The sequence below is a fragment of the Microcaecilia unicolor genome, chromosome 6 (assembly GCF_901765095.1).
Source record: "Microcaecilia unicolor chromosome 6, aMicUni1.1, whole genome shotgun sequence".
Classification (NCBI taxonomy): domain Eukaryota; kingdom Metazoa; phylum Chordata; class Amphibia; order Gymnophiona; family Siphonopidae; genus Microcaecilia; species Microcaecilia unicolor.
In genome coordinates, this window is record NC_044036.1 from 121,967,803 (window position 1) to 121,993,220 (window position 25,418).

The 25,418-nt window shown below is 42.8% G+C and overlaps 1 protein-coding gene across 2 annotated transcripts in view; it reads left to right on the forward strand.

Moving 5' to 3' along the window:
- HMCN1 (hemicentin 1) overlaps nucleotides 1-25,418 on the forward strand; it is a 672,624-nt gene that overhangs the window by 557,313 nt on the left and 89,893 nt on the right. For both annotated transcript variants that reach the window (XM_030206904.1, XM_030206905.1), the window contains exons 85-90: nucleotides 5,571-5,761; nucleotides 13,004-13,085; nucleotides 13,512-13,781; nucleotides 17,717-17,887; nucleotides 21,912-22,082; nucleotides 24,923-25,093. In XM_030206904.1, coding sequence (XP_030062764.1) covers nucleotides 5,571-5,761; nucleotides 13,004-13,085; nucleotides 13,512-13,781; nucleotides 17,717-17,887; nucleotides 21,912-22,082; nucleotides 24,923-25,093 — 1,056 coding nt within the window. The remainder of the gene's footprint in view (nucleotides 1-5,570; nucleotides 5,762-13,003; nucleotides 13,086-13,511; nucleotides 13,782-17,716; nucleotides 17,888-21,911; nucleotides 22,083-24,922; nucleotides 25,094-25,418) is intronic.

The window sequence follows — 25,418 nt, forward strand, 5'->3', positions numbered from 1 at the left end:
AAACTGTAGGTACAGTTTTGTTTCTTGTGGCTTTGTTCATATACTATGCTATGTTTGTATATACGTTCTTCAATAAATACAATTTCAAAATAAAAAATAAAGAGGCACTAATTTACATCATCTTGTAGTATTGTAGAAGGTTGGGTACTTTGATTAATTGCTACACTGAGGTGTCCTTTTATTAAGGTGTGCTCACTGATTTAGTGCACACTAATGATTAGCACACGCTAAATGATGACGCCCATTATATTCCAATGGGTGTGTTATCATTTAAGGGCCTTTTACTAAAGAGTTACTGCGCGGCAACCCAGAACTACCACCGGCCCATCGCTTCTGCTGGTGGTAGTTCCGCCTCCCGTGTGCACTATTTCCGTGCTGCTGAATTTAAAAAAATATATATACCGGAGATCCAAGATGGCTGCCGAACTAGACGTGTGAGCATGAGCTCCGGTATTCCTAGTTCAGTGGGTTTGTGTCACGGAGCGCTCCCCGGGGAAGAGAAAAGGAAAAGCGGCGACTCATACCTCCTTGAGCGCCGCTGGTGGACCCACCATGACGCAGCCCACTCTCGAGGTTTTCAGAATCCGCCCACCGGGACCAAGAAATCTTGCTTCTGGAAGCTCCAAAACAGCATTTGCGGAGCACAGTGCTGAGGGCGCTACTTTGAGTCCATTGGCAGGCTTGACCCCACCACAACCTGGAAGGAGTAGCGGAACAGAGGAAGCGCTGATAGTACAGGCGTCCGATTCGGGCGGACTATCGCCAGCGGTGGGAGGTCCGGTTCTGGCTTCAACTCCAGGTACTGAAACAACAGGGAGGGGATTTTCGCCCCTAGCCCTAACCCTAGAAGCAAATTCTCTAGGGTTAAGAGGTGGAGTGGAAAAGCCTGCAATAATCACTATGGATGTGTTATGGGAGGCTATTCAGGGGGTAAATGTGAACCTCCAGCGAATGTTTGATTCCACACAAACTGAAATAAGACATTTGCAGGAACAATCTAATCAGATTACTGCTAATATCGAGTCCAACCATGACAAAATTCAATCTATGCAGACGACAGTGGTGACTGTTATTAAAGAAAATACAATCCAGGCGAAGAGATTGGAATATATAGAAAATCAAATTAGAAGGAATAATTTAAGGATACTCAACTTTCTGATTTCTGCATTTATTACTTCAGCTGAATTATTGAAAAAGTATTTCTTGGAAGTTCTGGACATTTCTGTTGAACGCCACCCTTTGGTGACGAAAATGCAATATATTAAAAAACTAATGTCTATGGATCCAGCACCTCCTCAAGACAATTTGACTGATTTTCTAGAACGTTCCGAGATCTCAGAGCAAGCAACTTTACTTAAAACTTTAGCCCTGGAGTCCAATAAGAGTTTAATTTTGCGTTCTTATTTCAGGAAAATGATTGTTGATTTTATGGGCGGGAAAATACGTATTTTTCCAGATTTAGCTAAAGATACCCAAGCCAGGAAAAGAGAGTTATTGGCATTGAGGCCGAGAATCCTTTCCCTGGGTGCAACTTTTATTCTCAAATATCCATCTAGATGTGTGATCTCTTTAGAAGGGGTAAATTACCTTTTTTCCTGTCCCATTAAATTAATAGATTTTCTTATAGCTAAGGAGACTATACGTGACCCTCCTGTGATGGCTGTTCCCATATAGCAGTACTGTGTAGGCTGCAAGATTTCAACGTCCTTCTAGTTGTTTCTTGATATGTATTATTATTTAAATTCTATTAGTTATAATTTCCTATCTTGGATCCATGTGTTGTGGACAAATATGTTAAGATTTTGCTTGTGATATAAATTCCTGGAGTTTTGTGCTAAATCTCTACATCTTAATGTATGAACAGAGGGTTAGCCGGCAGTAATTGGCCAGCGCCGCATGCTGCCCGGTTGCTGCTGGGGTAGCATGGGAGCCCTTACCAACACTGCAATGGATGGTGGTAAGTTCTCCCCCCACCCCCACATGGAAATGCAGTAAGTGCAAGCTTACTGCATGACCATGTGTTTTTTCATGCTTTTTACCCACTGCAGTAAAAAGGGCCCTGGCGTGTGGCAAAAATGGTCACTGCCACTACCAAAGAGCCCTTTTTACCGCAGCATGGTAAAAGGACCCTTTATCACACACTAATCATTAGCACACGCTAAATCTGTTAGTGCACCTTAATAAAAGGACCCCTAAATTTTCCATAGAACAAAATAAATTGTGTTAGGGTGTTGCTGATGAATGTGTCGTGTTTATTGTTTTACTGTATGTTAGTTTTTTTATTTTGACTTTTATGTGTTTTATTTCTTTGTTATTATATGTTGAGTTTTGTATTTTAATTATTCATATTTTAACCCACTTGGAATAGTAGAGAGTGTGGGCTACAAAATTTGTAATAAAATAAATAAGATAATGAAAATAAAGTGCTTAAGGTTGGGTACACATGTACTCATGTTGACAGTATCTCTTGTTCTTGGTGATATCTAATTGGATTTGCATTCAGCAGTCTGACATCAAACTATAGAAATAGAATCACAGTGTGTAAAATGACTATGTACCAGGTTGCAAAACAGATATGGCCAAGTCAAAAGCACAAACAGGAAAAAGCCTTTATGTCAATACCTCAAAGTCCAAGAAGAGTAGAGGATTGCACAAATGACGAACAGCCGTGGGGATGAATCAAAGACAAATCTTTTTCATATCGATATCCCATATGCATTGTGAATCTTCATTACAGTGTGGGCAAATTTTTCTTTGCTTTGTGCACAAGAATATGGTATCTAGCGAGTTGCCATCTGGACAGTTCCCACCTGCCAGTGACCGCTCGTTTTTTGTTTATTTTTTTTTTTACCGTTGAATTTTTCCCCAATGTTGAACTTTTCCATCAATAAAATCCCGGTGTTGTGGACGCTCTGGCGGTGCATCTTGATGGTGCGTCCCGTGAGTCTTCACGGTGAGTGCTGGATAAGTGTCTCTCTCTCTCTCTCTCTGTCCCTCCCTCCCTCCCTGCCATGAGCAAACTGAGCAAAGCAAGCAAGCGGCTCCAGCTGCTCCCGTAGGTCTTCCGGTGCTGGTGGGTGGTTTCAAATGAACTGCATGTCTGGAAGGGGAAGAGGATATGTAAAAGGGGGTTGGGGAGATTAATTGTCCTAGTGTGTTTTGTGTTTTGTTTTGTTTTTTTTGAGTTATGGGTGGGAATTGTCCTCCCTGGTATAGTGGGAATTGTCCAGGTGGGAATTGGTGGGTGGGAACTGACCTAGAACCACAAGATATATTCTCCGCTGTTGTATTTGGAGCTTTATTTGTGACCCCTGAAGCAGGTGATTGCGTCCATCAAAACGTGGCCTGTGTCGGGTCTTTGTGGCTGGTTCTTTCATAAATGAATTGTCTTTTATTCATCCTCATGGCTGGTCATCATTTGTGTCATTCCTCTACTCTTCTTGGACTTTGCAAAACAAATAGAACATGAGCTACAGTAATGCAAATAAAGGGTTCCTTTTACTAAGCAGCAGTAAGCCCATCTCGGGCTTACTGCTTGCTATACAGGAAGTACTACCGGGCTACCGCAGCAGCCCGGTGATACTTCCCACCCATTGCACACCGTCATTTCCGGTGCTATAAAAATGTATTTTATTTTGTAGCACCAGAATGTACCTGGCGGTAATCGGGCATTAAAGGCTGCCCCCCAAAATGGCCACATGACAATTGCTTTATTTGCCACATGGCCATTTCCTTCAGGAAGTTGAGACTTCCCTTTTACTAGCTGCAGTAAAAGGGAGCCTCGGGTCGCGTGTAAAACACGCACCGACACCAGCGCCGGCCCCCTTTTGCTGCAGCTTGGTAAAAGGGGCCCAAAATGAGATGAAAGCTCCTGTGAGCAAATCTTTTGGTCATTCCTGGCAAGCATTTGATGGAGATTTTTTTGTACCAGTGTTGTGTTCTTTACCGAGAGTATTTCCCCGTTCGAGAAACTGCAAGATGTAGAAGCCTTGGACAAAAGTTGCCTATTTTAGAGGGATGTGCATTCATTAGCTTACATTCAGATTATTAGTGTGCCTTAAAACTTTTAGGGCCCTGTTTACTAATATACACTAGCATTCTTAGCACATGCCTAAAATTAGCACGCACTAAACGCTACAGACACCAATATATTCCTATGGGTGTCTTTAGCGTTTAGTGCGAGATAAAAATGCTTGCACGCTCTTAATGCCGCTTAGTAAATAAGACCCTTAGTGCATGTAAAATCAAGTTCATGCACATTAACCTATGAAAATTGCACATTAAATAGTTCTTATGTACATTAAAGATTTTTTGTTAAAATGAATGTGTGAAATGAATCAAGAAAATGTCTCAAAAATCAGGGGAAAGGTCCTAAAATTGCTCAAAAGCTAACAGAATATTTTTTCTAAGCACATCTCTACAATTTAAAAAATTGTGCTGACTGACTTGCTGATCTTTTACACTTTTTGCCCTGCCTTTACCCAGGGCCAGATGCACTAAACTTAACGAGCCAGCAGCATGGTTTTTAAACCAGTTCTAGCCAGTCAAGCGAGCAAGTAGTAAAACAAGACATGCTCAAAAGGGTTCTCTGAGCCATTTTCCTGTCATGGTAGCAGCTAACGAAAATGGAATGCAAATGAGCTAATTAGTATTATAATGAGCATGCAAGGCAGAAGCACAGCTGTTTTCCGACCCCATGCACCGTGGAAAACCTAACGGGAGGTCTGCATCTCTCATTGGGGCTGCTGTGAGCGGGACCCATGGAGAGGAGGACGCCCATCGCTAAAATTGGAAGAAAAAAAAACGTTCAAGTGCTCGTCAGGGACGTCCTTTCAAGTGCCTAACACTCGGATGTTTTTTTCTTCAGATTTTGTGATGGGTGTCCTTCTGTTGGACGTGTTTTTCTTACGACTAAGGTGGCCGAACCGAAATGACCACCGCCGGAGAGAATTGGGGATCGGGACGTGCGAGGACGTCCAAATCAAAACTATTTGGACGTCCCTTTCGATTATGCCCCTCCAGGTCTCTCTCAGCCAATCACAGAGTGTTTAGCTGTCACTAGTGTCAGCTAAACGCACTGTGATTGGCTGAGAGAGACCTGGAGGGGCATAATCAAAAGGAACGTCCAAATAGTTTTGATTTGGGCGTCCTCGCACGTCCCGATCCACGATTCTCTCTCCCTCTGCTGCACAAAATGCCCGGCAATTTATTGATAGCTATTATACACGCAGCTTGTCTGTGTGTATGAAGCTGTCTTTGGCATGCGCAGAGCAGCCAGCATAGGAAGGAAATCGCATGCAAATGTGCTAACAGTGAGCAACTCATTTGCATGCGATTTCCTTCATGCATGCCTGTTTTTTACCGATTCGCTAAGGGATCAGTAAGGGAAGGGCTCTTTCCGTGGAGTTAGTGCATCTGGCTGCCAGTTCTTAAACTGACCTTTTTATGCCTAATAGAAAAAAAAAGGCATAAGACTGAGTGTGCCAAACTAACAGCCAGTAATGCAATTTAGAGTTTATTCCTCTATATGGCTTCTGTGATTAACTTTGTTTAATTATCCATTTCTCCAGAACCTCCAGTTTTCAATGGGGATCTCCATGCGAACCGGATCGAGCCCTTGGGTGGCAATGCCATGTTAAACTGTGAGGTTCAGGGAGATCCAGTTCCCATGATCCAATGGAGCAAAAAAGGAGTTGGAATTCAAGTTAGCAACAGGATCCGGCAACTCAACAATGGCTCTTTGGCTATTTATGGCACTGTGGTAATCATAACAACATCATTTGATAGCTTAGAAACTGGGTGGATTGCTTATTCTTGATTGAGAGACAAATTTGCTGTTAACCTCATGAGTTAGGTCACAATATTCTGCACTGTGGCTAGGAAAATCCACATTCGGAGGGGAGGTGTGGCCTAGTGGTTAGAGTGGTGGACTTTGGTCCTGAGAAACTGAGTTCAATTTTCACCTCAGGCACAGGCAGCTCCTTGTGACTCTGGGCAAGTCACTTAACCCCCCATTGCCCCATGTAAGCCGCATTGAGCCTGCCATGAGTGGGGAAAGCACAGGGTACAAATGTAACAAAAAAAAATAAGGAAGTCAGAGACCAGTACACACACATGTAGAGCAATAGCATAAACTAGGTGCTAACATTTACAAGCGTTACACACGTAAATGTTTAGAAAACTAGCATTTATGCATATGTTTGCACATAAATGCCAGCATACCACCTAAGTGCTATTCTGCAAAAACCCACTTAACTTACATAGTGCATATTTTACTCCTGGGGGGAATTCTGAGCCAAATTTTGGAAAATTCTGCAATATTTATTTGTACCGTTTTTGCACAGAATTTTCTCATCCTAAGGCCCAAATTTCCTCCTCTTCAAGCTCCAGCCTGCCAAAGCCACACACACCATTGTCTTCTCCCCCTTCCACTCTCCCCAATGGCACATTCCCTTTGCCTTCTCCCCCTCCCACTCTCCCCAGTGGCACATTCATCTTTGTCTGACCCCTCCTACCCTCCTCAATGGCACATTCACCTTTGTCTGCCCCCCTCACTCTCCCAAATGGCACATTCACATTTCTCTGCCCCCACCCCCTCCCCAATGGCACATTCACATTTCTTTGCTCTCCCCCCTCCCCTTCATTGTACTCCTGAACCTCTCCCCCTCAGAGATCAAAGGGCAGGAGGAGGAGGAAGTAAACCGCTGCACATTGGGTCACTTTCTCCTCCTCTGGTGGATTCCATGTGCAAAGGGGAAAAGGATAGTGATAGGAGTGTACTACCGTCCGCCTGGCCAGGACGAACAGACGGATGCGGAAATGTTAAAGGAAATCAGGGACGCAAACAAACTGGGCAACACAATAATAATGGGGGATTTCAATTACCCGCATATAGACTGGGTTAATGTAACATCTGTACACGCAAGGGACATAAGATTTCTTGATGAAATCAAGGACAGCTTCATGGAACAGCTAGTTCAGGAGCCGACAAGAGAAGGAAAAATACTAGACTTAGTCCTTAGTGGTGCTCATGATCTAGTGCAGGGGGTAACGATACGAGGGCCGCTTGATAACAGTGATCATAATATGATCGGTTTTGATATTGGCATTGAAGGAAGTGAAACTAGGAAATCAAGTACGCTAGCGTTTAACTATAGAAAAGGTGATTACGACAAAATGAGAAAAATGGTGAAAAAAAGACTGAAAGGAGCAGCTCGCAGAGTAAAAAACTTGCATCAGGCGTGGATGCTGTTTAAAAACACCATCCTGGAGGTTCAGGACAAATATATTCCACGTATTAGAAAAAAGGGAAAAAAGACTAAACGTCAGCCGGCGTGGCTAAACAGTAAGATAAAGGAAATCATTAGAGCCAAAAAACAATCCTTCAGAAAGTGGAGAAGAGAACCAACTGAAAGTAACAGGATAGATCATAAGGAATGCCAAGCCAAATGCAAAGCGGAGATAAGGAGGGCAAAAAAGGACTTTGAGAAGAAATTAGCGTTGGAAGCAAAAATACATAGTAAAAATTTTTTTAGATACATTAAAAGCAGGAAACCGGCCAAAGAGTCGGTTGGGCCGCTGGACGAAAATGGTGTTAAAGGGGCGATCAAGGAGGACAAAGCCGTAGCGGAGAAATTAAATGAATTCTTTGCTTCGGTCTTCACCGAGGAGGATTTGGGGGGGACACCGGTGCCGGAAAGAATATTTGAAGCGGGGGAGTCGGAGAAACTAAACAAATTCTCTGTAACCTTGGAGGATGTAATGGGTCAGTTCAGCAAGCTGAAGAGTAGTAAATCACCGGGACCTGATGGTATTCATCCCAGAGTATTAATAGAACTAAAAAATGAACTTGCGGAGCTACTGTTAGAAATATGCAATCTGTCCCTAAAATCGAGTGTAATACCGGAAGACTGGAGGGTAGCCAATGTTACTCCGATTTTTAAGAAGGGTTCCAGAGGAGATCCGGGAAATTATAGACCGGTGAGTCTGACGTCGGTGCCGGGCAAGATGGTGGAGGCTATTATTAAGAATAAAATTGCAGAGCATATACAAAAACATGGACTGATGAGACAAAGTCAGCACGGATTTAGTGAAGGGAAGTCTTGCCTCACCAATCTAATGCATTTTTTTGAGGGGGTAAGCAAACATGTGGACAATGGGGAGCCGGTTGATATTGTATATCTGGATTTTCAGAAGGCGTTTGACAAAGTGCCGCACGAAAGACTCCTGAAGAAATTGCAGAGTCATGGAATCGGAGGTAGGGTATTATTATGGATTAAGAACTGGTTGAAAGATAGGAAGCAGAGAGTAGGATTGCGTGGCCAGTATTCTCAGTGGAGGAGGGTAGTTAGTGGGGTCCCGCAGGGGTCTGTGCTGGGTCCGTTGCTTTTTAATGTATTTATAAATGACCTAGAGATGGGAATAACTAGTGAGGTAATTAAATTCGCCGATGACACAAAATTATTCAGGGTCGTCAAGTCCCAGGAGGAATGTGAACGATTACAGGAGGACCTTGCGAGACTGGGAGAATGGGCGTGCAAGTGGCAGATGAAGTTCAATGTTGACAAGTGCAAAGTGATGCATGTGGGTAAGAGGAACCCGAATTATAGCTACGTCTTGCAAGGTTCCACGTTAGGAGTTACGGATCAAGAAAGGGATCTGGGTGTCGTCGTCGATGATACGCTGAAACCTTCTGCTCAGTGTGCTGCTGCGGCTAGGAAAGCGAATAGAATGTTGGGTGTTATTAGGAAGGGTATGGAGTCCAGGTGTGCGGATGTTATAATGCCGTTGTATCGCTCCATGGTGCGACCGCACCTGGAGTATTGTGTTCAGTACTGGTCTCCGTATCTCAAAAAAGATATAGTAGAATTGGAAAAGGTACAGCGAAGGGCGACGAAAATGATAGTGGGGATGGGACGACTTTCCTATGAAGAGAGGCTGAGAAGGCTAGGGCTTTTCAGCTTGGAGAAGAGACGGCTGAGGGGAGATATGATAGAAGTGTATAAAATAATGAGTGGAATGGATCGGGTGGATGTGAAGCGACTGTTCACGCTATCCAAAAATACTAGGACTAGAGGGCATGAGTTGAAGCTACAGTGTGGTAAATTTAAAACGAATCGGAGAAAATTTTCTTCACCCAACGTGTAATTAGACTCTGGAATTCATTGCCGGAGAACGTGGTACGGGCGGTTAGCTTGACGGAGTTTAAAAAGGGGTTAGATAGATTCCTAAAGGACAAGTCCATAGACCGCTATTAAATGGACTTGGAAAAATTCCGCATTTTTAGGTATAACTTGTCTGGAATGTTTTTACGTTTGGGGAGCGTGCCAGGTGCCCTTGACCTGGATTGGCCACTGTCGGTGACAGGATGCTGGGCTAGATGGACCTTTGGTCTTTCCCAGTATGGCACTACTTATGTACTTATGTACTTATGGTGGTTTAGACCAGACTGTTTATGTGAACTTCATTTCAGGCTTGTTTTATAAAACCTAGATGTCAGCATTCACACCTGCTCCAAGGCACATGTAAATGTTAGCTGAGGTGTGCAAGAGCGACTGAGGGAACGAATGTGCTTACCTCTCTGCAGTGGCGTTCTGTGGTTCACTGCCACCCGGGGCGGATCGCTGCTGCGCGCCCCCCCCCCCACTGCAGGGCAACACGGCGTGCCCCCCCCCCCCCCCCGGCTGCAGGGCAACACGGCACCCCCCCCCCCCGGCATAACACGGCACCCCACCCCAGTCCCCACCTTCCAGCTCCGTCCACCCGGCGCCTCGCGCAACTCTGCAGTACTGTAAAAGAAGAAAATCGCCTCGTCGGCCCTTCCCTCACTGTGTCCCGCCCTCTGATGTAATGTCCTATTTCCTCGAGGGCGGGACAGAGTGAGGGAAGGGCCGACAAGGTGATTTTGTTCTTTTACAGCAGTGCAGAGTCGCGCAAGGCGCCGCACCACTGCCGCATGGACGGAGCTGGTAGGGACTCGCCAGCAGAGCACCCCCCACCCATTGACACCCGGGGCGGACCGCCCCGCCCTTGGTACGCCACTGCCTCTCTGGTGTATAAAACTGCCTCTAAAATCCAAAACAGAGACTTTTCTAACTTGGCTTCTTAATTGGATCCCTTCAGACACCCAGTTTTGTAAAATCTGACATTTATACAGCACTTACACACATGGGTTGTGAAATAACCAGTTGTGCTTTAAGTATTAAAACTTACATGTTGAAATCCTCAAATGCTGCCACTCTCTTTGTGAGTATGTTCCTTTCTAAAATGATTGTTCCTGTTGTATGTGCTGCAAACTGATATACATTACCCACATCCTTATACGTATTTCACAAAAAGCTCTGCATTCAGTGAGTCTTTTTTTTTTTTTTTAAGAATACTCAGGAAATTGTACACATTCAGGTTTGGATGTCCTTTTTCCCACCTAGACAACCTGTGCAAAATTGGGCTTCACATCAGGGTTTGTCAACACGTCTAGCCAATCTGGTTTTCAGAATCACTGTGATGAATATACCTGAGAAAGATTTGCGTAACCTGGGTGTCTAATATATGCAAACCTATCTAATGCATACTCATTGTGGCAACCCTAGGAAACAGAAGGGTCGATACTCAGCCAGTGGCAGGCAGCACGGTTAACTGCCGCCACTGGCGATGAACTCGAATATTCAATGCCGGGCCGTTTCCAGTGACTGGCATTGAATATATGGTTTATTTTGGCCGGCTCAAACTTAACTGGCTAACTTAATATTCAGTGCCGGCTGGTTAAGTTTATAGCGGCCAAAGATAGGATTGCCTTTTAGGCGGTCCAGTGTGGCTGCTAAACATAGCCAGCCAGCATCTGAATATTCACAGATAGCCAGCTATATCACAAGATATAGCTGGTTATCCGCTATGGGGAAGATTCTATATATGGCGCATAAAAATCGGTGTGGAAACTACTATTACTACTTATCATTTCTAAAGCGCTACTAGACGTACGCAGCGCTGTACACTTTAGCATGAAGAGACAGTCCTTGCTCAACAGAGCTTACAATCTAATTAGGACAGACAAACAGGACAAACAAGAGATAAGGGAATATTAAAGTGAGGATGATAAAATAAGGGTTCTGAACAAGTGAATAAGGGTTAGGAGTTAAAAGCAGCATCAAAAAGATGGGCTTTTAGCTTAGATTTGAAGACGGCCAGAGATGGAGCTTGCCGTACTGACTCAGGAAGTCTATTCCAGGCATAAGGTGCAGCAAGATAAAAGGAACGGAGTCTGGAGTTAGCAGTGGAGGTGAAGGGTGCAAATAAGAGAGATTTACCCAGTGAACGGAGTTCCCGGGGCGGAATGTAGGGAGAGTTGAGAGTGGAGAGGTACTGAGGAGCTGCAGAGTGAATGCACTTATAGGTCAATAAGAGGAGTTTGAACTGTATGCGGAAACGAATAGGAAGCTAGTGAAGTGACTTGAGGAGAGGGCTAATATGAGCATAACGACACTGGTGGAATATTAGTCGTGCAGCAGAATATCATGGTGGCATTGGTGGTGGATTTATAGTTTTATCATTGTTTGTTATCTAGTGTATTTATCATTGTTACTATTTTTGACATTTTACTGATGTTTTATGGGTCTGTATTTGTTTTCATTACACAGCTAGGTTGTATTTTATTACATCATTCTATGTCATTAAGTCTTGTCTACAGGAAATCAATACTGACTAAGTGTATTCTATAAGCAGTGCCTAGATTTAGGGGCATCCTATAGAGTACGCTTAGTTGATATATCAGCGCCTAAAACTACGTGCCTCCATTTACACCAAAGAAAATGTGGCATAAATACTGGCACGTAGATTTAGTCATACTGGGCCATATTTTATGTTTGTTTCATTTGTACCCTGCGCTTTCCCACTCATAGCAGGTTCAATGCGGCTTACATATTATATACAGGTACTTATTTGTACCTGGGGCAATGGAGGGTTAAGTGACTTGCCTGGAGCTGCCCGTGCCTGCAGTGGGAATCAAATCCAGTTCCCCAGGACCAAAGTCCACCACGCTAACCACTAGGCCACTCCTCCTTAGATATTCTATATCTATATCTATGTGCATAAATTTCGGAATGCCCATGAAACACCCATTTCCCTACCTATAACCATGCCCCTTTTTGCCTGCACACGCTAGAACTTAGGTGCACTGTCTTACAGAATATGCTTAGCGAATTGTGCATGTAAATTCTAATTATTGCCAATTAGTGCTCATTATTGCTTGTTAAGACCTGTTCTCAATGCTGATTAGCTTGTTAAGCCAATTAAGGGGCCCTTTTACTAAGCCACGTAAGCTCCTACATGAGCCCAACGTGTGCCAATTCCGAGTTACCACGTGGCCCAGGCAGTAATTTCATTTTTGACGCCCGTCCACTACATGCACCAGAAAATAATTTTTATTTTCTGGCGTGCGGCACTACTGGGCGGTGAAAGGCATTGGACGCATGTAGACCATTACCGCCTGGTTAACATGCGAGACCTTACCGTTAAGTCAATGGCTGGCGGTAAGGTCTCAGACTCAAAATGAACGTGCGTCAATTTTAATTTTGCCACACGTCCATTTTCGGTCAAAGTTAAAAAAGGTATTTTTACAGGTGCGCTGAAAAATGGATCTGCACGCGCCCAAAACACGTGCTTACGCTACCACAGGCCATTTTTCAGCACACCTTAGTAAAAGGACCCCTAAGTTACGCAAGTTGCTATAGAATACGCTTTGATTTCAGCACAGATCTCTAGGTGCGCTATATAGAATCCAGGGGTATGTGCTAAGTGTTAATATTCAGCAGAGATAACTGGCTATCTCACACTGAATATTAGCGCTTAACCATTCCTGGCCGCTTAAATAGCGCTGAATATCGGCAGGAAAGACTTTAATTAATTATACACTGTTACTGTTCAGATCTGCTGGCCTTAATTATTGGTTCAACAGCACCTCAGGAAAGGGTCACGGTGGTTTGTGTTACCTGTGTTTTCTTCCTTGTAGAATGAAGATGCCGGTGACTATAAGTGCATAGCAGCCAATGATGCCGGGGTGGTGGAGCATAGTGTGACATTAACGCTTCAGAGTAAGGGTCGTTATTATTTGCTACTTACAGAGAGATTTGTACAATTATTTGACAGGGCTTAAAAGCATATTTCTGTGGGAAAGCACAATTTTCATTTCCCTCATGAATTTTAGCTGTCAATGCTAGATAGTAGCAGGACCACATTGCATGTGAAGCATATCTTATTGATAAAATATCCTGTATTTTTCATTATTCACTATAATGTTTCCGTTTCTTTCCATTGGTATGGAAACTTCTCATTGCTGTGAGATGAGTGCTGAAGCATTCCGAAAAGTGATTACTATGATGGTTATGGTGCATCATGACAACTATTTCTTGTGGTGACGCTGGAAATGGAAATGGTTTTTGTAGCTACTGTGAAACCCGTTTCACTTGCAGTTGTTTCTGATAGAACACGAGTACTGAATTTCTCTCTTTCTCTCTTAGGCCCTCCAGCTATTACAGTTGAACCAGTGGAGATAATTGTTAATGCTGGTACCACAGTAATGATTCACTGCCAGGCAGACGGAGAGCCTCCACCAACCATTGAGTGGTCTCGCCAGGGTCGTCCTATTTTTAGCAATGACCGAATCACTGTCTTGTCTAACAATTCCTTGCGTATTGCTTCTGTGCAGAAAGAGGACACATCTGAGTACGAATGCGTAGCTCGGAATTTAATGGGATCTGTTCTTGTGAAAGTGCCACTCACTGTCCAAGGTATGTCATTTGCAGCAAGCTGTTGTTAAGCTAACAAAAATTGTTGGGTTTCCTTCTCTCAATGGTCTGAACTGTAGCAATCAAAATATTGCTTTACCTGCAGTTCTGTTTAGTTTGCGATGATGAGACAAATGAATTGGGAAATATCAGATGAATATTATGCCATGCATTAGAAAGAAAATAGAAAACTCATGAGAACACAAGAGAAGAAGTATTAGGCTGAAAAGTCTCTTGCCTGCCGTATCAACATGCTCCCTACATTTGTGCAGTAAATGTTGTCAATGTCTGCATTTTTAAAATACATAAGTACATAAGCATCACCATGCTAGGACAGACCAAGGGTCCATTGAGCCCAGCACCCTGTCACCGACAGCGGCCAAAAGAACAAGTAATTTGTCTCGACCCTTCTAGAAATAGTGTATTATTCCCTCGTCCATTCAATAACATTCTATGGCCTTTTCCTCCAGGAAGCTGACCAACCTTTTTTTGAAGTCCGCTAAGTTAACTGCCTTAACCACTTTTTCTGGCTGCGAATTCCAGAGTTTAACTACTCGTTGAGTGAAGAAAAATTTCCTCTGATTCGTTTTAAATTTACCAAATTGCAGCTTCATCGCATGCCCCCTTGTCCTAGTATTTTTGGAAAGCGTAAACAGATGCTCCACATCGACCCTCAGTTTTTTCTCATGCTACCTCCCCAAGACAATTTATTAACTATCATGCCTTTCTAACTAAGGGGGCCTTTACTATGCAGCGATAGGGCTAATGCGTGGGTATTGCACGCCAAATCGACACTACCACCGTGGTAGCACGGGCATCTGGCAGTGATTTTGAAGTTGGCGCATGCTGTTTCCCGTGTTAGAAAATATTGTCTATTTTCTAACTAGGGGAACGTTCCCAGCAATAATCGGCAGTGCAGCTGCATTGGCACTCGCTGCATGAGTAGCGCATGAGCCCTTACCACTAGGTCAATGGGTGGCAGTAAGGGCTCAGGTAGTAAATAGCCTTGCACGGCCATTTACTGCCCCTTTAAAAACCATTGTTTTCCTGTCACGGTAAAAAATGTCCTAGTGCATGCCAGTTTCACGCATCCAAACTTCCACAGGCCACTTTTTACCACAGCTTAGTAAAAAGGACCCTAAGGGTTGGAGGTTGGGTCCTTTATAGACCAAACCGCTAAACACTATTCTGTATCTATGCAGGTTACTTCTGTAGAAACTGTTTTCCTCTCCCATTCCCACTGAGCCTGATCACTCAGGGAGACACGTGTACTTTCCAGGCCCTGGCAGACAAGAGACTTCAACTTGAGCTCCTTCTGTAATACTATAGCCAAACCATAAATCCAGGCTCATGTATCCAAAGTTTTCTTTCTCACTACCAGCTAGAAGGAAACATAACTGTTCTTACTATGAAAAGTTAGCATATATTTAAAAGGTCCAATATTATTTCTAATGGAAGTAATTCTTGTATTAATTCTATCAATAATGTTTTTTTCTGCTCCTGAAAGGGAACTCTGTGCAGTAATACTAATCTTAGGGGGTCTTTTACTAAAGCTTAGCTACAGTTATCTGCAGCAGGGCCCATAGGAACAAAATGGACCCTGCCGCAGATAACCCGAGCTAAGTCTTAGTATAAGACCCCCTTAGTTTTCTTTTTTTTCCCTTCTCTTGTTTTTTTTTTTTCCTAGTTTTGTTTTGCTTTTTACTTTTCTGTACCAATTTTTTTTTCCACCAGTTTGGAACCTTTGAATTATTGCTCTCTTAGGAATAATAATCAGCAAATGTTAGCAATAATTCAGAAGATGCAGCAGGAAAGGCCAAGAAGTTTAAATAAAAGGCACATGACATGTGACATGCATTGCCAAAATAGTACAAAACATAAAGGGAACTTTGGCCTGAAATTCACACAAAAAATTAGCGTAAGCAGTGGTAAAATTTAATGTTATAGCCATATGGAGACTTGCTGTTCTGAGTTTAAGGCTGGATTGAAAGCTGTATTTTTCTGACCTGTCTCGGGTTAGAAGAGGCAGCTCTGGGACTAAATCACAGCATCTGTTCATTTTTCTGGTTACCTTCTCGCTCTATTATTCTGCATTTGAATTTCACCTCCCTCGATTATCCTATATATACACATTCACATGGGAAAATTGTGTGTTATTTTACAGTAATACATGTTAGTGTAAGTCACCACAGGCTGTACAATAATGAGATGCAAAGCATGCAAATGCATGGAAAGCACCCCCTTACTATGGAGATCGAATAGCACTGCTTCAATTAAACTCTGCAAGCTGTGTTATTCATAGAAAACTAATGCAAACGTTATTTTTCTGTTGCTATAGAAACAGGTCACTGGCATGTGGCCCAGTGCTCCTAGGTGTCGGAAATGCACAAAATGAACAGTGCTCCCCTCTCCCCTAATATACCTCCAAAGACTTCCATGCCCTCATAGGCCTCCCCTGGACCTACCTCTGTCAATCGCTGGTGTTCCTGCCCCAGACCCCCTAGAACACCAGGGATTGATAGAGGTAGGCCTGGGTGGGGCAGGACTAGTCTTTGAGGAGACTCAAGTAGGCCTATGGGGGAGGAGTTCTTTGGGTAGAAGTGGAGATTTGAACCCTTGGTACTGAGTTGTTTTTTTTCTCCATTTTCCCCCTTTGTTTTAAAAGCAGCCTGTAACTAGTGATTCCTGCTTCTAAGGATGGCTATCCTACTTATTCTTGGTGAAAGCAGAGTTGGTAACCTGTTACAGATTTTTTTCCAAGGACAGCTGGATACAAGTTTCCACCAAACACTCCTGCCTCGTCAAGGCATTGGCTTCTCTTTTGTAGAGCTACAAATAGAACTGAAATGATATGGTCCCATCGCATGACAGTGCTGACATGCAAACTTCTGCACATGCCCAGTGGAGCATTCTGGAAAGCTCTTAGCTGTGTAAACAATGCTGTGGTCCCATGATTCAGTGGGTGATGTCACCCACTTGTGAGGATTGGTATTCTGCCATCTTTGGAGAACATCTTTTATATGTAAGCAACTTCATTTAAGTGGCCTAGTGGTTAGGGTGGTGGACTTTGGTCTTGAGGAACTGAGTTTGATTCCCAGCACAGGCAGCTTCTTGTGACTCTGGGCAAGTCACTTAACCCTCCATTGCCTGCCGTGAGTGGGAAAGTACAGGATACAAATGTTAAAAAAAAAAATTTGTTGCATAGGACAGAATCGGAGCAATTCTATAAATAAGGTGTTAACATTTGTGTGGGTATTACAGGCATAAATTTTTTTATATATGTGGGTTAATTATATTTATATTTATTTGGAACTTGATATACCGCCTTTCACAACCAATCAAAGTGGTGCACAATAAATTAATAAATGAAGGGAAAGGGAAATGGGACTTGATATACTGCCTTTCTGAGGTTTTTGCAACTACATTCAAAGTGGTTTACATATATTCAGGTACTTATTTTGTACCAGGGGCAATGGAGGGTTAAGTGACTTGCCCAGAGTCACAAGGAGCTGCAGTGGGAATTGAACTATGTTCCCCAGGATCAAAGTCCACTGCACTAACCACTAGGCTACTCCTCCACCAATTTCAGTTGGACAGAGGAGATAAAAACAAAATAAAGCAGTAGGAAAGGGGAATAGATGAAGAACGGGAATACAGAGAACTGATTGCCAACCAAGATTTGTCAGTTAAAAATCCTAGCAAACATTAGGCACTTGAGGAAATGCCGGGGGAAAGAGATGGGCTTTAAAGAGACAGCGGAAACAAGGGAGGAAATGGATGAGATACGAGGAGGAAGTAGAGGTCTTTCATCATCATCTGGGTTCATGTGAATTTCTAAGTGTTAAAATGTGTTCATATTGGACAAAGGGTTCAGAACCACTGCCGTGTCCTTGAAACAACTATTTCTGAATTAATAAGGATGCTATTTTCTCTTCCAGTACATGGTGGGTTTTCTGAGTGGTCTGAATGGCGGCTCTGTAGTGTTACATGTGGTCAGGGAGTGCAAAAGAGGATCCGCCAGTGCACCAACCCTCTCCCTGCTAATGGTGGGCGACACTGCCAAGGCCCTGATTCAGAAACTCGCAGCTGTCAAAACAAGCCATGCCCAGGTAGTTACTTTAATAAAACTAGCCTTTGCTTTCCAGCTGTTAATTACGTGAGTCTTTGTGTTCCACCTTAGAAAATCTTCCGTTTTGTATTTCAGAAAGTATTACTGGGACCAGATGATAGATTTATTTTGTGCAGTCTGATGCATTAACAATCACCCTGCATTATAATTACACTTCTGCACAAGTGAAAGCATGATATAGTCTTCAATTCCTCTTTCCTCTCATACAGTCATGCATGACAGTGGAGAATGATGGCGTTTCCACATGTTTACTCTATACCAGTGGTTTTCAACCCAGTTCTTGGGATACCCAGCCAGTCAGGTTTTCAAAATGAATATGCATGAGATAGATTTGCATACAATAGAGGTAGTGTATGCAGATTTATCTTAGTCATACTCATTGTGGATATCCTGAAAAGCCGATTGACTGAGTGTGTCCCAAGGATTGAGATGTGAACTCCTGCAGTACTTTTGTTCAAGGAGTCTACTTTCAAACATTTCATACACCTTCTTCTAAACTGAACACCAAAAGAATACTTTGCAGAAGATGCTCATAGACTCATTCACTTATTAAATGTAATGAACAGGGTAATTTGTAAAATGTGAATCAACATGTAAATGTAATTTTTGTATCACTGAACTGGGGTAAAGGTGCTAGTACTGTAAATTCAGGGGTCCTTTTACAAAAGCGTGCTAGCATTTTTAGCGTGCACTAAAAATAAGCACACGCTAAAATGTTAAGAGATGCCCATAGATTTCTTTAGGCGTTGCTAGCATTTAGTACAGGCAAACATTAACGTGCTAAAAACACTAGCGCACTTTTGTAAAAGGACCCCTCAGTGTTTAGCCAGCATTAATCAGCCACTGGCTAAAATAAACCTGGATATTCAGCGCTGAGCTATATCTGGGTGCCAGCACTGAATATCCAGGTATTTGGTGGCATCCAGAAGTTATCCGGGTATGGCCAATATTCAGTGCCTTACTCGCACAGCCATCCGGGCACAGGTAGAACTGCTATTTAAGTGGTCCTACTTATCCGTTTACTTATGTGAGCCCCAGCACTGAATATTGCCAGTGCCCGCACTCTGCCCTGGCACTGCCCAGACAGTGCTGCAGTGGTCAAAGCGAATATTCAGCAGCACTACTGAGAGAAGTGCCACTGAATATGTCCTCCCAATCCATGCAGTGTGATTTAAGTGGGCCCAAAATTCTAAGACGTACAACACAAAAAAAACCAGTTCTACCTAACTTATTTTGTATGTTTGTTTGGTTTATTTGTAATAAATTAGGAAAAGATTTTTATTATGAATTGTATAAAATAAAAAGTCTTTCTAGAATAAGCTTCAGAAACAAAAAAAGAAGAGGCACTGTACTACCTGTAGCATGAATAAAATATTCAAGATTTCACTAAATATTTTCTTTCTGTGTAAAACCATGTATTAGATAGGAAAAGGAGGGTTCAAGATTGCCAGGGTTTGACTGGATGCTGGATGCTAGGGTCAATCTGGGATTGACTAACCAATCCCAGATAGAAACCAGGAAATGGCATCCCTTACATTAGAAATTTTGGAGTTCACTTTTTTGCCCAATCATGAAAAGTGTATGTATAACCTGATTCAGAAATGACTTTTTTCATAAATCTTTGTTGAGCAAGGCCCATAGAATTGAGGAGCACTGTAGTATATAATCTATTCATTATATGCTTGTACACATGTATCCTTAAGAAGGGTGGCCAAGGCCTTTGACAGATCAGGAGAACGAGTTACAAGAAAATAATGTGGCAGCATATGCAAAATCAGTGGCATAATTTTATATTCCTTTTAGCCTCCCACAGATCAGTCCAGAATCTGTGGGTTGTGCCCTTCGACCAGCAGATGGAGACAGAAGCTCATACTGTCAGCTGCGCTTAACCTCTCAGAATCAATGGTGCTTACTCTCGCAGGATTAACTGTGTTTTTCTTTAGGGCATAAGCTACACTGTATCTCTAAGATTAAGTTGACCTTATTCTCACAGCATTGGCTGTATTTATCTCTCATAATCAGCCGTTTTTAATCTCATAGATTCTGCTGGGCTTTCTATAGCAGTCTCATATCAGCATATGCCCATAGAGTCAGCTAGATGTCATCTCACAGAGTTGACTGCATGTAGTTTTAAGAATCGGTTCATCTTAATCTTACAGGATAACCTGAATTTGTAATTTCAGATTTGGCTTTTGTCAAATCAGCTGGGCTTCACCTATCTCATTCTACTGGATTTCACTTCAAGGGATCAGCTGGCCTTTTTACAGAATAGCCTTCCCAGTAGAGGCTGGCTGGACTTCAGACTACATAATCAGCTGGGTTGTGCCTCACGGAAAATCAGGACTTCTGTTCACAAATTCAGCTACTCTTCTGCATAATCAGCTGAGCTTTTTTCACAGTTGTGCTTAATCGCAGTTATTCAAAGGTGTTTAGCCTTTCAGAATAAGCTATTCTCTCTAGTTCCACATGGTTTGTGGAGTTGCTCCTCACACATTCATCTGTTTTCACCTTCTCAGAAGCGATAGTACCTCAGCTTGTTATTACCAGCTGTGCTTCTACTTGTCAGTACCAGTGGTGCATTTTCTTCTCAGTCCCAGCTATACTTCAGCATTTCTGTCACCTGTGATTTCATACGTCCAGTTCTCCTGTGGTACAGACTCACAGTATCTGCTATGCCGTTCCTTTCATTGAGCATGCAGTTTATTTCAGACTTTGTGTCTCCCGGATTTCAGCATCTCAGTATCTGAAAGACTTCACTCTCATGGTATCATCGGTTTTTCAACCTCACATCATTAGCTATTCTTCAGTCTTGCAATATAACCTAGCTGTTCAGCCTTTCAATATTGTCCAAACTTCAGCTGAATTCTTGCAGTGGTGCATCAGCCTCTCATATTACTTACTTTTTAGCTTAACTTCTTGTTTGTGCTTCAGTCTCGCAGTCTCAGCTATGTCCCACCCTTGCAACAAGAAAGACTTTCAGCTCTCATTATCTATAATATTCCACTTCAGACTGCTTCTCTGTGCTCTGCTTTGGCCTTCCTTGTTAGCTGCCTTCAGCCGTAGCTATGCCCCTGGTCCATCTGCTGACATAGGCACAACCCACAAGTTCTGAACTGATCATCAACCATTACCGCCATAAGCAAGCATCTAGTGGTCTGCTTTCCAACTCCCACTTCACAAATGCTTATTGCAGTAATGTTTCATGCCTACGAATAGCTGCAATTGGATGTAAATAAACGTGACATAAGAACTGGCACTTACAGATATTAGATAAGTGCTTCTCTTTCTTTTTTTTTTAATTTGAACTTTAAATACATATATTATTAGTGCAACACTATTTAAGTAGGTCGCTTACTGTGGTTTGTGCACTTTCAATCACTGTGCACAACTTAATTCAACAACATGCCAATTAGTACCATTAATTGGGCACTAACAATTATTGGCTCTAACAGGCACCAATTAGAACTTACTCGCACATCTTTGTAGTCAGTATTCTATGAAGATGCAGACTTAAATTTTACATGTGGATCCAAAAAGGGGGTTGGCCATGGGAGGGGCATAGGCAGGTCAGGGGCATTCCTAGACATTGTGTGCAGTGTTACAGAATAAGGCAGATCTGTGCCTAATTTAGGTGTGAGGATTTATACCAGATTTGAGTTCCAAATTTGGGCGCCATTTCTAGTGGGAGATTAAGATTTCTGAGGGCATCCTCTTTATTCACATTAATATTTAAATATAAGGTTGGCTTTCATACTGACCTCCTATTTTGATGATCTATTCCAGGAAGGTAGCATATAATACAATAAAATATTTGTGCTTATATTTCACAGAATACCAAGTACCTGATTCTATATGGATACCAACAAAGAGATTAGTCATTACTAGGAAGTACAACAAAACCAAGTAAAATGCCATTAATCAGAAACAAAGAGAGCTAAACAAGTATTTTTAAATAAATAATTAAAAAGGTGTTAATTATCCGAAATATTTTTGTCTCCATATAGTGGATGGTAACTGGTCAGAGTGGAGTCTTTGGGAAGAATGCTCCAGAACCTGTGGTCAGGGTAACAGAACCAGAACCAGAATGTGTAACAACCCACCAGTTCAAAATGGTGGAAAGACATGTGAAGGAAATGCTGTGGAAGTTGTTATGTGCAGTGTTAAGCCATGTCCAGGTAACAGTAGCATGAAAAAAAAAAGTCCAAATGCAAAATGCACAAAATCAAGCCGTTGGGATGTAGGAGGAGCCAGCATTTTTAGTAGACTGGTCCCCCAGACATCCCAGGAAAGCAATAGGGCACCCTAGGGGGCACTGCAGTGGATTTCATAAAATGCTCCTAGGTACACATCTCACCATTGCTCCCTTATCTTGTCTGCTGAGCCCCCCAAAACCCCACTACTCCCAACTGTACACAACTACCATAGCTCTTACGGGTGAAGGGGGCACCTATATGTGGGCACAGTGGGTTTCAGGTGAGTTTTGGAGGGCTCGCAGTTTCCTCCACAAGTGTACCAGGTAGAGGGAGGTATGGGCCTGGGTCCACCTGTCTGCATTGCACTGCACCCACCACTACTCTAGGGACCCTGTATTCTGTTCTAATGGACCGCAGTATAACATCTGAGGCTGGCAAGTAATGTTTTTAATCACATTTTTTGGGGGGGGGATTAGTAACCACTGAGACAGTAAGGGGAGGTCATCCTTGATTCCCTCCAGTGGTCATCTGGTCATTTAGGACATCTTTTTGTACCTTATTCGTTATAAAAACAGGTCTATCTCAAAACATCTTTGTTTTAGTCCTGGATGGTTTTGTTTTCTTCCATTATGGCTGACACATGTCCAAGTGGTAGGAACGTCCAGATCCCACCGTAAACATGCCCCTGACACTCCTTCTTGTGATTTAAATTCACTTCTGACGGACTTCATAGAAAAACTAAAATTGGTCTTGAAAATACCAATTTTGATGTTTTTGTGAGAAAAACATCCAAATGCAGATTTATGCCACTTTTTGCACATTTTTCTCTTTTGAAAATGACCTGCATGGTTGTTTTCATGGTGTAGAGAGGTATGATGTAAATTCAAAAAGGAAAGGATTAACTTATCTGCCAGGAATGCTAAAAAATCATCTCGCACATTCCTTAACCTTCATTTCACCAATTGCAAAGGTCTAAAATACAAATTAATGCACGCATCAACCTTTTCCTATATGAGCACGCAGTTCTGGAACGCGCTGCCACGCAACCTAAAAGCGATCTATGAACTGACCAACTTCCGCAAACTACTGAAGACCCATCTCTTTGACAAAATATACCATAAAGATCAATACGTGTGAAACTCCCCACATATATCCAGAAATATCCAGATATATCCAGAAATGTTTAATAATGCCTTCTGTTATATTACTATCATGTATTCCATTACCATGCAACCCAAAATCCTTTTGTAATACCAAATGTCTATTCTCTTCTTACTTCCACTATCCATGATGTATTGTAAGCCACATTGAGCCTGCAAAGAGGTGGGAAAATGTGGGATACAAATGCAATAAATAAATAAATAAACCTGCTTATGTGCCCTGTTATCAATTTAATGCCCCTTATTTTGTATCAACTGTACGCATTTTAGGTCTTTTGTGCAAAGCCCTTTGTATAGTGCATTTCAGGAATCAAGTTGGCTAATTACTAATGAACTAAGCTATTAAAACTCATGAACCAGTCAGCTGATTATAGGTGGATCCTAACTTCTGATCTATACAGAAGTTCTTAAGAAGATTTGATTATCAAAGTCTAGGATTCATGCAGAAGGCATAGAGGGGCATAATCGAACAGGTGCGGCCAAATCGATGGCTAGCCATCTTCGAGGCCGGCTCTGCAATGGGGTGGAGCCAAGCGTATTTTCAAAATATGCTTGGTGACGGCCAAATCGCTCGCCGGGTTTAGAGCGGGATCGCCGGGTTTATATGAGATGGCTGGCTTCGTTTTTCAGCCATAATGGAAACTGGGCCCGGCCATCTCAAACCCGTCGAAATGCAAGGCATTTGAGCATGGGAGGAGCCAGCATTTGTAGTGCATTGGCCCCCCCTGACATTCCAGGACACCAGCCGGGCACCCTAGGGGGCAGTTAAAAAAATTAAAAAAAAAACAAAAATAGCTTCCAGGTGCACAGCACCCTTACCTTGGGTGCTGAGCCCCCCAAAACCCACTCGCCACAACTCTACACCATTACCATAGCCCTAAGGGGTGAAGGGGGCACCTAGATGTGGGTACAGTGGGTTTTGGGGGGGGGGGTTGGAGGGCTCAATATGTATCACCACAACTGTAACAGGTGGGGGGGGGGGCGATGGGCCTGGGTCCACTTGCCTGAAGTGCACTGCACCCACTAAATACTGCTCCAGGGACCTGCATACTGCTGTCAAGGAGCTGGGTATGACATTTTAGGCTGGCATACAGGCTGGCAAAAAATGTTTTAATTTAAATTTTTTTGGGTGGGAGGGGGTTGGTGACCACTGGGGGAGTAAGGGGAGGTGATCCCCGCTTCCCTCCGGTGGTCATCTGGTCAATTGGGGCACTTTTTTGTGACTTGGTCCTAAAAATAAATTGACCAAGTCCAGCTGGCGAAATGCTCGTTCGAACCGACCACTTTTTTTCCATTATAAGGCAAAGCCGGCCATCTCATACCCACGACCCTGCCCCGCCCCCAGTCCCGCCTTCACTACCCTACCAACACGCCCCCTTGAAGGTTGGCTGGCGCCGTGACGAAAAAGCAGTTGAGGCCGGCCAAAATCGTCTTTCAATAATACCGATTTGGCCGGGGTCAGGAGATCGCCGGCGATCTCCCGATTTGTGTCGGAAGATCGCTGGCGATCACTTTCGAAAATGAGCCTGATAGTTACAACCCATATTATAAAGCATATATGTATGATAAAAATGTTTCTCACATCAGCATATTTGAATGTTTATCCTTTGAAACAATGCTTTTGAGCTTGTAATGTAACCTTCTGCTTCCTTCTTTTAACAGTTCATGGCACATGGGGTCCTTGGTCATCATGGGAGTCTTGTAGTGAGACTTGCGGGAAAGGTACTCAGGCCAGAATAAGGCTGTGCAATAATCCTCCACCATCATTTGGTGGATCACATTGTGATGGTCCTGATACTCAAATACAAGTTTGCAATGCGAAGAAGTGTCCAGGTAAGAATAATTAATTGAAATTAGACTCAAAATTCAATGCCTACATATAGTTGTTTCAACTGTATTATCTACAAGAAGCACGTTAGTCAAATGTTTTTATTACTCTAACTAGAATTACTTAAACTGTTGCAGGTTCTCTTAGTGCCGGGCAATGCTGGTGCTATCCAGAAATAAAAAAAACCTTGCATACTTATAATTCATGCACTTTTTGTCTCTCGGAAAGATTATTATAATATGCAGGCTTATTAATAATATTAAATGATTAGAACAATGCAAAATGCTGCATTGAGGGGCCCTTTTACTAAGCCACGTAAGCATCTACACA